At 36.4% G+C, this 14,536-nt stretch overlaps 1 protein-coding gene across 1 annotated transcript in view; it reads right to left on the bottom strand.

Moving 5' to 3' along the window:
• The window catches only part of LOC122796453 (EF-hand calcium-binding domain-containing protein 6-like), a 1,291,945-nt gene that overhangs the window by 81,758 nt on the left and 1,195,651 nt on the right, over positions 1-14,536 (bottom strand). Inside the window, exon 16 of the mRNA XM_044064930.1 lies at positions 11,498-11,670. Within this exon, the coding sequence (XP_043920865.1) occupies positions 11,498-11,670 (173 nt within the window). The remainder of the gene's footprint in view (positions 1-11,497; positions 11,671-14,536) is intronic.

The raw sequence follows: 14,536 nt of genomic DNA, 5'->3' as shown, positions 1-14,536 counted from the left end.
CCTGGGTACATTCTCTAAGTTGTATTGCCAGCAACACAGATGGATCCTCATACCTTTGTGTTATCAGGCTTTTCTTGTTTTTTTTTTCTTTTACTAGAAACAGTAAATTATCTTAAACTTGTGTAAATACTGTCATATAGAGATCCATTCTAAGGTTACATTTATTACTTGCATGGTTGTCCAAAATATTCCAACCAGCTTGAACCACAAAATAGGACCCATCACAACCTACTAATGACTAATTCACTTTGAATAAGTTCACTGATATATTCATCCATGTGAAGCATAAATATAATGGAAAATTCTGCAATATAAATAAATAGTACAGTTAGAAAACTCAACATACCAGTGCACAAAGACTGAGTTCAACTATATCAAAAAAGATTTCATTAAAGCAAACAAATTATTTGAGATAAAATTTACCATCAAGGTAGTTGGCAATAATAAAACCTTCTACAACCATATCCAAAAAATGAAAGGGAATAAACAAGAATACAGTAATGTATTAGAAAAAAAATTGGTATCATCATAACTGAGCCAAGAGATGTATCTATTATTCTACCATACAGATTTAGATCAAATCTCATAATATAAAGGGGGATCCCATCTACTCTTTGTCTCTGCAAAAAGATCCCACTTGAGCTTGCACCTGAAACTGTCACCTATGCCTCAGCAAGGTCAGATACCACAGTTCCATAGCACTAAATGAGATACTAAGAAGCCTAACCTGTATAATCAGAGATAATGCAGTATACCATTGTATGCATATTCTTAGCAGAACAGTATACACTGGTTAATTCCCTGATATCTATAAGCAGGCTGTTGTGCACTTAATGCACACATTTATTTTTTTAGTTTTACTTATTTTTATTTATCCTTTGTTGACTAGGTTAGGCCCACTAGACTTGTAGCATCTTTTCAGGGGAGACCCATGGTGATATTTAATAATACTAGGGGAAATTTAGCTAAGGCATCTGGGAACTTCCTCTGCTTTTTTGACAGGTATTGTGGGGTCTTTGACATCTACCTGAGCTACCATCAACTCAAGCAGATGGGGCCTCAGTTTAACATTTCATCTGAAGGATGGCAAACTCAGGAGTGCAGCACCCCCGCATGACTACAGTGTCAGCAATCGATCAGCCTGGTGTGGGAATAGAACCCAAAGCCTTCTGCATCAAAAGGTGAATTGTCTACCTGCTGTGCTACTGATACTACACTATAGTATTATAAACTACATCACAAATATGTAAATCTATCATTGGGCCTTCTGAATCCCAAAGAAAACCAGTTGGACATATTTAGAGCATGAAAACTAAAGAATATTAGCATGCCTGATAAAATTGGGATATATTTCTCTACTAAATAAAGAGAATTACTCTTGAAAACATATCTCATGCTATTTTTTTAAAAAATGCCTTAAAGTTTTGGTGAACAAAACAGTAACAACTATGGATGAAGCTCAGTTGTACAGTCATGTCAAACACACATGTTTTTTGAAAGCCTTTATAGTACAATTCAGAAAAAGTTCTGGCATAGTTTATTTCATTCAGTGTGTACTCCTTATCACTGGAAAACTTACTGGAAACAGGAGGTGTGCTAGACTGCAGATAATGGCCCAGTTGTAAACTGTGGATACACTGCTGGTTACAAAAAAGTGTTCATAAACTGTAATCTATAACATTAAAGTTCTTTTCCACATGCAAATGTTGGATAGTCAACAAGAAAATGAGAAAAATTTAGGGAAGATGACAGAGTTATTACGATCTTATTTTCCATCACTAACAGCCAGCATCTCTACTTTACAATCAAACTAACTGTATCAGCTGTAAGCAAACCTATTAAAGTTGTTGTTAATGATTGTATATAACTAATGTTGACAGCTCTAAAGCTGTAGCAACCATCCAACTCATATTATATAATTCTTTGCTCATTGTAATCCATTGCAATGGTAGTAGTACATTTGTACATTTTCATGACGTATAATTGTATGTAATTATAATTTTATTGTGAACATTTGTATGCTTCATCTTGTATAATTTAATGTAATTTCCTATATGTAATTTCCCTATGGAGCTTTTAACCCTGGGCCTCCACTGAAAATGGGCTCTGTCCCAGACGGACTTTCCTGGTAAACAAATGATAAATAAAATAAAAAAAATGTTTTTTTCCAAATAATCTCTGACTTTTTTAATGACTGGAAACATAGCTGACTACCTAATTTTAAATCCAGTTAGTTATGAATAAGCTCAGTAGAGAGGAAACAGCCTAAGGAAAAGTAGGCTGATTTAAATATTCTTGCTATGATAACTAAACATATTCATCGTAGTCACTAAAGCGTAGCAAAACTAGATTAGGTTAATAGGGTCATAGGAGGTTACCAGGGTAATGGCCCTAGGGCCTTTACAAGCCTAGTCATGTAAAAAAACTGTGTACCCTAACTGACCACAGTTAGATGGTCATTGTTAGCAGAGTGATTCTATGATTAGCACCGACTGCCCCTGTCCATGAGGGATAGAGGTGCCACCCTGGGGTGAATTTACAGTTACCCCATCCAATTGTCGAAGTTTCACTTAAATAGGGCCATTGAGGAGCTCTGCTTCATGTAAAGTGGGAGCTTATCACAGTGGAGCAGCAATCTCTGGGAGATACATCTGTGTCTCCTACATGTTCTGTCAATGTCAAAGGTTAGGTTGAGATCCTTGGAGCGAGTGACTCTTGTCTCATTTGATTAGCAGATGTGCAGCATTGCCATTATGGGAGGGTCAGCGACTGCTCTGTAGGCTAGGCACAGGTCACCTCTCAACAGCCTGTATGATACAGAGTACAGAGGCAGGGCTTTCAGTATTTCCATGTAGGTCATGTTTTGGCGGCCCTGGATTCTCTTGGTTAGAAACCTCTGTGGTCTCTCCAGTTGCTGCAGGTGTCTGGTGAGGTAGATAGAGAAGGGAGCACTGTACTCAATTAGTGGTCTGATAAGGGTCTAGTACAGAAGAGTTATGACCTACTTGGTCTTGGATGGAATGCTCTTATTTATTATATGTGCAGTGTAGAAGGCTTTCCTTACTACTATGGACACAAGGTGATCAAAGTTTAGATTGCTATCAACTTGTGTTCTCAAGTCTTGCACCACTGGGTCTGAGCTTAGAGTTATGCTATTGCTATTATAATTAGCAGGGGTTACTTCTTTGCCAAAGGGGATAATGAGACTTTTTTTGCATTTAGTTTTAGTCCATAGCTTCAGCACCAATCATTTGTTTGTGTCAGTCCCTTCTGTAATATGTTGACATTGTTGGGGGACTCTATGATTGCACTCAATTTACAGTCATCTGCAAACTTGGTAAGACACAGACCATCTACTTTTGCCTGAACTTCAGAGAAATAGATTTGAAACAGTAGAGGGCCCAGTACAGATCCTTGTGATGCACCACTGGTAAATGATTTACTGGTGGGAATGGACTCCCCAACTTTGAAAGTGTGCGTTCTATTGGTGAGCCAGCTGGCAACCAATCTAGTGATATATGGGTTAAACCCCAGCTAGGAGAGTTTCTCAATGATCCCTGAGTGGGGAATTGTGTCAAATGCCTTGGCTAAATCAAGATAGACAGTATGTACTGCTTTCCCCTCATCCATGGCTTTGGTGACATTCTTAAAGACGTCCACCAGGTTTAATCAGCAAGATCTACCCTTGACAAAACCATTCTGGGTTGGCTCAAGAGTTTTAAGGATGCCTATGTCCTGGTTGATAAGGTCTATGATTATTCTTTCTATGACCTTGCAGATAAGGCCAGTCAGGCTAATGGGCCTATACTTCCCAGGGTTGGTTGATTGACCCTCTTTGTGCAATTGGATTACTGATGCTGTTCTCCACTCCGCTGGCACAAAACCAGTACTCAGGCTGTAGTTAAAGAGAGTGCTAAGTGGTTCTGCTAGGTCTTGTTTTAGATTGCTTAGTAAGCAGCCTGGGATGTTATCTGGCACCATACAGGCCATATTTTTGGCCTTGGAGAGTGCTTGTATGAACATTTCTTTGGAGATGCTCAGTAGAGGACTGGTGTCAGGAATTCTATGGGGTATGGCTGGTGGGGAAAGGGAGGTGGTGATGTTATCATAACATCTGTCACCTAGCAGGTTGGCAGTTTCTTCAGGTTCAGTGTGAGTGGTACCATCCACCATAAGTTTGGCACAGAGCTGGGAATTGCCTTATGATTGTCTTTAGCTAGGGATGCTAATTTAGTCTCATCACTAGCTTTAGAGGACTTTACAAGGTTTCTGATTTGCTTGTTTAAGCTGTGGAAGGTAATCATCCTTTTCTGAGTAAGTTGACTCTTGTTATTAGATATCAGTTTCTTTCTTTTGTTATATAACTTATTTATACTTGCAGTCCACCTCTGTGGCTTGTTTCTTTTGAGAGGATCTGGTTTTAGTCCTGCCAGGTCCAGCTGAGTCAGTTACACTTGTTTAAATGGCTATACAGGGCATTTGTGTACTCCTCCGCATAGGAATCATTTTTGGCTGTGTTAGCAGGGACTTTGAAACCTTTTATACCATCACTTAGAAGGCTATAGTTTGCTTTGAAGAAATGTTTCAGTTTTTTGCTCCTGTGGGGGTGTCAGGTCTGATCTTTACTTCAAACAAGACAGATTTATGGTGTGACTTAACCAGAGAGACAACACACTGAGAGTAGTGCAGTGACCCACCCCGTGTTAGTGATTACTAGTTGTCGCATGCGATAAGTACTGTGAGGTATAGTGTGTAACAGTAGATAGGCAGGGGTTCTAATCACACATCATTCAACTCTGTCTTGAGTGTGTGTGTGTGTGTGTGTGTGTGTGTGTGTGTGTGTGTGTGTGTGTGTGTGTGTGTGTGTGTGTGTGTAAATATATCCCTAGCAGCACTACAGGCATGCCCATATGAACCATCACCATGCAATGGTTATCTATATAACATCCCAGGATGCATCCTACATGAACTTAGGCATGAACTCACAGCTTCATTAGGCACCCTATTCAACCAAAGCCTGAGTACTGGCTTTGCCCCAGCTGAGTGCAGGACAGTCACTGTCATCCCTTTACACAAAGGTGTAGCATCCACTGATCTGGGAAATTATAGACCCATCAGCCAAACTAGCCTGATCTGCAAGGCCATGCAACAGATTATCATGGACCTCATTAACAGGGACACTGGCAACCTACAAAAATTTGACCCCACACAGTTTGACTTTGTCAAGAGAAAGTCATGTCTGTTAAATCTGGCCGACTTCTTTGAGACAGTCACCAAAGCCACAGATGAGGGGAAGGCAGTGCACACCACCTACTTGACCTGGCCAAAGCCTTTGACACTATTTCCCACTTGGGCATAATAGATAAACTCTCTCAACTAGGCATTAATCCATATGTTACCAGATGGGTACCAAACTGGCTCACTGATAGAACCCACCTAATCAAAATAGGGGAAACCACCTCAAGCAGTAGACCCGTAATAAGTGGCGTATCCCAGGGATCGGTCTTGGGGCCTCTGTTATTCGGGACATATTTCTCTGAAGTGCAGACAAAAACCAGTTGGCTATGGCTGACATTGCAGATGACACTGCAAGCTGGCATGGTCATCAATTCCGTTAATATGGGCCCAAATTTTTTGTAAGTATTAGTGGCCCCTCTCATATTACTGGCATTCTCAGGGTGTTACGTGGCTTATTATTGGTCAAATGTACCTCTCCAGTGAGTACATTCTCCATTCTGTCTGAGAAATAAGGTTTAGCTATCATCTTTCCCAGACTGTCTACCTCCCTCAACTATGTCTCTATTTTTGAAGTATATTGATTAAATTAATGATTAAAACCAGGGTACATAGGAAAGATTGTAACAGAAACAGCTATTTATACACAACACAATATAGTAAAAGGGCAGGCTATGAGAGTTTCCAGACTAGCTACTGAGGAAATAGACAGGAAATGGAGGACCTCAAGCAAATAATTGTGAAGATAGGTTACAATGGGGTCAAGGTCAGTAATACTTTGAGGGAGGTGGACAATCTGAGAAAGATGACATCTAAACCTTATTTCTCGGATAGAATGGAGAATGCACCCACTGGAGGAGTACATTTGACCAATAATAAGACACATAACAGCCTGAAAATGCCAGTCCTTTATGCCAGTAATATGAGATGGGCCAGTAATACTTACAAAAGATTTTGGCCCATATTAACAGCAGATGAACACATTAAGGAATTAGTGGGTGATAACCCAAGTTTTGTATATACGAACATGAGATCCCTCAAAAGATTATTATGTCATCCGAAAAGAATTGAACCTCCCATCAGTAATGATCTGACACTAACACTGTAACAATTGTAGCTATTGTACCCATCTAGATACATCTGGACAATTCCATCATCCTGATTTAAAAAAAAAAAAAAACATTCAAATTTAAACTTAGGACTGCCTGCAACTTGATCCATTTGGTATAGCTGACACACTGCCTAGGGTGTCAATCTTTTTATATAGGGAAAACTGACAGACGCCTAAGGGACAGAATCAGGGAACACCTATATGATGTTAGAAATTTGAATAAGACTAATGCATTAGCTAGGCATACACATGTTTTTAAATTCATGGTAGTGGAGAAGACAAAAATGGATGGGAGAATGGGCGATATAAGGAATAGAACAGAGGTTTTGGAAACCAAATGGACTATAAGACTGAGAGCTGATACTAGGAAGGGGTAAAATGACAAAATATGGATGAAGCCCATTCTTAAAGCTAGATCATTACATAGATAATTCAGTAGGGTAGGATATTTATAGACATCATACACATTTTTGTACATATTTTGCACATATATGCTTGTATATATTTGTTATGTCTTGATGCATATCTATATATACATTTTAAATACATGTTTTACATATGTTATTTATGAATTTATATCTTTTATATCTTGTACATCTAGATTATATATTTTGGCTTTTATTAAGTAATCTGCTTTCGTATTATGCAATGTATCTGATTTTTGCACATCTAGAATTTATATTCTGATTTATATTATGATTTTTAGCAATTTCCTTTTGCTTGCTTTTAATTATTTAATTAATACATATATAAATGGTGGTTCTCCATTGTTAGTTCAAACGACTGAGGAAGCAGTTTCCTTATACTGTGAAAGCAACAGCCAAAATGAACAGGAAAGTAAATTGCTCAATAAAAGCAGCCAAAACCAAGAAAAAATAGAGCAATTTCACCAAGGCACGACTCCACTGGTATTTTCCACAGGAACAAGCTTTATTGAAACATACTTTCTTCAGAATAAAACCATAAACGCTGTTATCACCACAGATGCGTTTTTGTCCTCTAATGACAATGAATTGGTGCTGCTAAGCAAACATCAACCAAAGAACAAAACCATGAACTAATACAAACAACTCCTTTATTAGTAGCTAGTACACCAAATAACAGTACTCTCACAGACTTAAATCCTCTTCCTCAGGCTTCCTGAAAGTGTGTTTCAATAAAGCTTGTTCGTGTGGAAAATACCAGTGGAGTCGTGCCTTGGTGGAATTGCTCTATTTTTTTCTTGGTGTACACTGTGAAAGCACTTACATACTGAATAAAGAATTTTTCTACTGTGAACATTGAATATGGAGCCATCATTTGTTTCCACTCTTCTTTTGCTTGTTGGTATTTATTTTGTGTCGAGTGGGGGCTTCATCCAAAGTTTTGGCATTACTTGCTTCATAGTAAATCCAGCATTACCCACACCCAGCCATGGGTTACTGGTATGATATAATGACATTATTTAAGAAAAAATGACTTACTTTTCTTAAATAATGTCTTTGTATAATGGCTCTGTGGTGGTCTTCCACTTCCTTTCGGTATGCTGCTTCATGTACTGTGCATGCATATAGGACTTGCATTCCCCTGCTTATGCGGTACATCAGTGCTTTGGAAAGGAAATAATGGAGAACTGAAGTTCTCTGCTGCTTATGCTTCTTTGTGAAATCTGGACAGTTCAGTGGTACAAGAGAGGCAGGGCAGAAATGCAAGGAAAATCAGGCATGTTTCTTTAGTTCTGCATGACTTACCTGATTTTCCTTGTATTTCTTCCTTGTCTCTGTCTTACCTATAAACTGTCCAGGTTTCAAACTTCATACTTCTCGACCTCTTAGATGAAGAAAACTGAAAAGCCATAGCATATATAATAGAAAGAAAGTCCGGGTGACTGGACTTTTTTTCTGTTGGTATACACCTGATTTTACAACTGGCATGCTGATTGGGCTGACCAATCAGCATGCATGATTTGAATGTTAATGACCAGTCATTCTATAATACCGGCAGTTACATATTCTGCTGACTGCTTGATTGTATGAACTCAGTACTTTGCATTATATATGAATAAAATAAAAGAAAAACACAATGCAGTGAATAGGCTATGTAATGCAAACTTAAAAAGTGCTACTCTCTGCCACACTGTGAGGATCCTCATAAGTGCAAGCAAAGTTAAATAAAATAAAGAGAGAAAAAGACTTAATTCAATATTTAGGTAGCTCTGCATATAGTCTGAAAGAAAAGAATCATTAAGTTAACACCGATTTTCTGATTTTCATGAAAGGGATATGGAAAATACTAAATTCTGGAGTTCCTGTATATATACTACAAAAATAATATTTTGGATAGAACATTACTTTTGCAACTTGACATGTTGTTAGCTCTCTGAACCTGATAAGCTTTGTCTATCATTTTTCCTGGCCACACTATGCCCCTGAGTACAGCTGCCTCACCCCATGCTCAAAGCCATTACTGCTGACTTCTTTTCTACAAGAAATGAATCAAAAGAGTACATATAGTGCAGTACTATGATAAGCCTATAACTCTGGATTATGGTTAGGTCGCAGTTATCTTTTTAGTCAGGCTACTGATATATTCCTATCTTCTGGTTGTGTTAATGATTAGAAAATTCAGGAACAACAGAGGAAAACGTGCTGAAGATTAGTCCTCTCCACGATTAGCTTTACAGGGAATGAAGAGCAGTTATTTGGGCACTTAGGTCTATTCTGAAATCAGTCATTCTTCAGGCATTTTTGTAGCCCCAAATAAAGGAATTATAATGAAATAATGTCATATTTGAACTGCAGTGCTGGAGGAAATTTTATCGATGAGAGATGCTTGTGTTCATTTATGGCTCTATTGTCAGTAACACCACTATTGTTGCTAAATTCAGGCATATTATGTTATAAACAACATATACATTATCTCATGAGGCTGCTTTTCCTTTCTCCACCACATAACTTGTAACTTTCTTGATTTGCCCAGGATATCTCTCTCTCACCCTCTTTCTTTTTTTATAACGTTACTTCTCCCACCATCTTGGGATCAGTACTCTTCATCCTGATTTGCACCAGTTTTCACCCAAAGAAAACTAAAGGGACTATCCTGGGTTTCTGGCAGCACACCTGAATTCTTACTTTCATGACTGCACAGATATAGTTTTTGGGCTCTTGCTTTTAGCGCTCCCACCCATGCTGATGTTCTAGCATCAGTCAGCCTTCAGCTAACTTGTTCCCCTCAGGTTCAGTGTCTCTAATAATTATATCTAATGTCTCTTTAGTGTTTTACATTTCAGACTTGCACTTGAGAGAAGTAGAGATATTTGACTGTGATGCTGTTGCATTGTAGAAATAAACAAAACAATTGAGGCAAGGACCATTTCAAAACAAACAACTAATAAACAATGCACAGAGGATCACATTACATCTAACCACAACACTTATTCACCATTCTGAGTAAAGGACCTTCCACATATACTGTTTCCCTTTTTGGAATTCAGAAGCATCCACTGTTTTTTTGCATTTTTTCAGTGTGAAACTGCATCTAGAAAGTGCACTGATTTTTTTTAAGTGTTTCATAATTTTGTATTTTGAATGGGTTATATCATATTCATATATTACTAGAAAAAATTCACACTTCTCTTGAATAAAAAATCACCATGTTGTAACACTGATAGTGTTCTTTTAATACATTCTAAATGAGACAGTTCACAAATTTCTAATGCATAAGCCCTCTGTACATGCAAAATATAAGGTAACAGATCAAAACCTTGATAAGGCTGGTGTTGCTTTAAACTTAGCTACATTGTTTCTAAATTCTACAAAGAACGTTGGAAAATGTGAAAAGCAGTGAGACAGGTTTTAAGAACATTGCTACGGTGCACTAAACATACACAGGAACTTGATATGAAAATAAAACATATAATTAATTGTTTTTATTTATAACTTGTGCCTCGTATCCATTCTTGTAATAAGCCTTAACCCTGCTCTGAAATTAGTTTGTAGCACAGTCGTGCAGTATTAAATACATTGTTCATAGGTTCATAGTTTGGTACTAGGCTAGCAGCCCTAGGGCCTGTACAAGCCTAGCCATAACAATTCACTGGATATTTCTTCCCACAATATTTACTTCCCTGGACCCCTGTCTAGTTAAATTTAGAGTAGCAGTCTCATAATGCTATGAAGTTCTTTAACACTCTTGACTGTATCACACAGATGCCACAACAAGGTAAATGACACAGTATATGCACACTTATTATGCATGGAATTTTACATGAAATAGTATGACTGTAACAAGACCAAAAAAGATGAAAAAAAAAAAAAAGAAAAACTATGAATTCCCAAGTTTCAGCTTCATCATCATCCCTGCAGCATAACTGAAAATGTAAGTTTTGTAGTCCTGCCATCATCCTGCCTTGTACTTTATTTCACTGACAAGGAATTACACTGATATGAATATGTGTAGTTCATGCTAATTTTATGTCTGATTTTAAGTAGATATCCTTGATTTCCAGGACATCTGTCCCTGATTCTCCCATGTTCAGGTTGAGAAGTATACTCCACTATTCTTCATGTGTTCTCTTGCACTGAAGTTCAAGTGATTATTATCATATGGTTAGTGAATAATTCAGTTGTTACAGAAGACAGATTAGTAACTGAGCATAACTGCACAACATTTTAATCTATCAAATGCAAATTAGGAAAAAGTTCTTGAGTAAAATGCACAATATATTCCAATGGACTTGCCAGCACAAAACCATTGATGTGTATTTTGTGCATTTTTAATTAATTTTAATGCCACTGGAAACTGCCCTAAACCCAGGCATGCAATGATTTACAGAACTCGTTTTACACCATATTATGGAATGGAGTGGCATGATGCACTTTTAATATAGTCTAATTCACCTCTCTGAAGGTTCAAGGCAAACGATAATCATTAGGTTTACACTCAGCAAAGTGGCACTCTAATTCCTTACTTTAGTTTTAAGACTGAGAAATGCATGTACAGTTCCCATTTCACAATGTAACGAAGGTATGCAATATTACAGCATTATTACACTCTGCTGTATATTACTGACTACCTTAAATTAGTACTACAGTGCCTTGCTTATTAAAGATAAAATGTGTTCATGAGTACATTACGTTCCAACTTATAAATTCTATTTAACTATGAGCTTACCGTCCATCTCCATTGATTTCAAATTTCTTTTCCAACACATCACACTCATACTCATTCAGGTGTACACAGAGTTCTGTCAAGATGTCGCGAAATTCCTCTTTACTAACAAAGCCCGTATGGTAAGGATCAAGGTCCAGGAATTCTCGTCTGAGGTCATCCCATAAATATTCAACCTAAGAATAACAAAGAGGCATTGTACCCATATATCAGTGTGAATTGTAAACATTTAGCTGTAAGGATTACATATATATGTATATGGCAGCTGTATTAGCTATAAACATCAGGTTTGAGTAATTCAGAACATATCACTGCAATAGTTGCATCATAGGCTGAGAATTCAAGACTTCTGGGAGAAGGGAGACATTAAGCATTTCAAAGAAGTTTACCAAACTGCCAGAAAATAGAGGTAGATGTGTACAGATAACTGTAGTGGGTCTTCACGCTATTCAGAGTATAAAAGTACTTTGCCTTCACTCTTTTAGATGCAGTTCCCTGTAGTTTATATTATATGTCTGAGCCCATATGGTAGCCAGCTCCATTTCCAACCTCTTAACTGTATGCTGTCTGGCCACTTGCTACATATTTTAGTATTTTATTTTACATATCAGTCACTTTAATTCTGAAAATGTGTGCCTGTATTACTACAGTGTACTTACTGTATTATATTACTTTCCTGGTTCTGCATACTGGCAATGTAATAGAATTCCCTTTTACCAAATATTTCCATTTTAACCAAATTATGTTTTCAATCACTCAGCCCTGGAGATAGTTTCCTGGTGGCAGTTCCAGGGAGAGAACACATGGATTCATCATATGTCTCCCCTCCTGGAATGCCACATTGTACCATGCACCATGTAGAGTGGCTTACTGAATACCAAAAAGGGTCTGCAACATGTACATGGCCATGTATATATCACTGTACCTTTAAGAATTTGGCTCTTGGAGGGCGTGGCTAGGATGTAGACTGGTTGGCAGCATCTTTTCTCAGCTCTGCACTCAAAAGATATTTTTGACCGGAATTTTTAAAAACTAGATATTGTAGACAAACCTATTTTGTTGAATTACTTCTAATATCACTAGAAGTCTACAGTGCAAAAAAATTGGCTATTGATATGGAGTACCCTCACTAAATTCAAAGAAGCCATAATAGAAACAAATATTTATTAAAAATGGAGAATAGAAGGATGAAGAGAAAAATGAAGGAAAATGGTTGATGGTCATATAAGGTTATCTTTTCCTGTGTATGTAGAAGAGTTGACAGTAATAAGTACCAAACAATTGTGTTATAGCATATTTAAAGCCTACTTTGCTTCTCATATTTTCCAACCTTACAGTTATAATGCTGCAGATAAATCCTGTAATATCATAAGGAGTATGAGTTGCTATTTGACATATGACATATGTGGTACACTAGCGATGAAATATGCCAGTGGCACTAATAAAGATATAGGAATTGCTAAGAAATATAGTCTTAAACTATATAATACCAATGCCAAAAACAAATTAGTAGCATTCATACCACTAAAATATGACTTTTTGAATTAAAAGAAAACTATAAGATTACTGATAAATGACAACACAAATATAACGTTATATTCATTGTTACGGATACTTTCTGATTTAATCAACTTGTGGCATGGTTAACTGATGCATATAATGTTTAACATTTTTTTTATGTATGTATGCATATATGTGTGTATGTATGTATGTGTATATATATATATATGTGTATGTGTATGTATGTATATGTATATATATGTATATATATATATATATATATATATATATATATATATATATATATATATATATATATATATATATAGGTAGACCATTACAATAAATTTGATACCTATGAATGCCACTCACACTATAAGGGAGATAGACAGCAAGCATATTATTTTTAAGATGCATAACCATTATTGCTACACAAAAGATATATTTAAAATAAAAGATTTTCCTTTACAATTTAAACAAAACCAAATAGTTAAGTATTAAATCTATGTATAGTTGTGTTGCCTTAGTGTTTTATAAAATATTAAAAATAGATAAAGGCTGTATTTAAGTAATTTGTAAAGACAGATACATGTATACTTAAAAGATATATAAGATACTTTTTATTATAAAACTACCATATGGTGGGGCCAGGGGAGGATGCTGAAATGCAGACTTAGAGAGATTGCTTGAATGATTAGATCATTCAAGGATGAGATGTTTTTTCTCATGGAGGGGTTTAGTGGTTGTTTATCTTATATTGTTCTCAGTTATGATCTTGTAATTTACGTTTATTGGGTGTCTATGATCTATTGTAATGCTGTTGGAAGAAGAAAGAACAAGTCATTCTCTTCATGTACACACATCTACACATTGTTACGAGTATATGAATATGGATAAAAGCAAAGCTAATATAAATCCAATTGCAAAATGTATATCTCTTAATGTAAATGGTTTAAATAATAGCTGCAAAAGGGGAAGTCTTTATAGATATTTAAAGCTATGTGAAGCTTAACTAGTATTTTACAGGAAACACACATTACACAGGAAGACATAAATAAAATAAACAATAAAAATTATACAATACTAGTAAGTTCCACCTATAATCAGAAGCGAAGGGGAGTAGCAATTTTGTGGAAAAACACTACTTTAATGCCTAAAATCATAAACACATTCCATGACAACTCAGGAATGTTTTGTCTAGTGACAATATCTATCAATGAAATGATATATACATTAGTGAATATTTATTGGATACCAGGACTAGGTGTTAGAGTGGCCAAACAACACTTAGAAAACATTGTACAATATACCAAAGGCAATTTAATCATAGCTGGAGATTTCAATTGCATTATAAAAGAAACTGACACAAATACTAAAATTACACGTAAGAGATCACCTTTAACAAAGTTGTTATCTGAGTTTGTTGAAACTTTTAATATAGTTGACATAAATGAGTATGCTATCCCAGATTCACTATTCTTTACACATTTTTCCCATAGACATAATACATACTCTAGAATAGATAGAGTGTACATAACAAAG

The sequence above is a fragment of the Protopterus annectens genome, chromosome 3.part0 (genome assembly GCF_019279795.1).
Source record: "Protopterus annectens isolate FY-2018-M chromosome 3.part0, PAN1.0, whole genome shotgun sequence".
Taxonomy (NCBI): Eukaryota; Metazoa; Chordata; order Ceratodontiformes; family Protopteridae; genus Protopterus; species Protopterus annectens.
The sequence above is the reverse complement of the archived record's forward strand: the minus strand, read 5'-3'. Positions and strand labels throughout refer to the sequence as shown.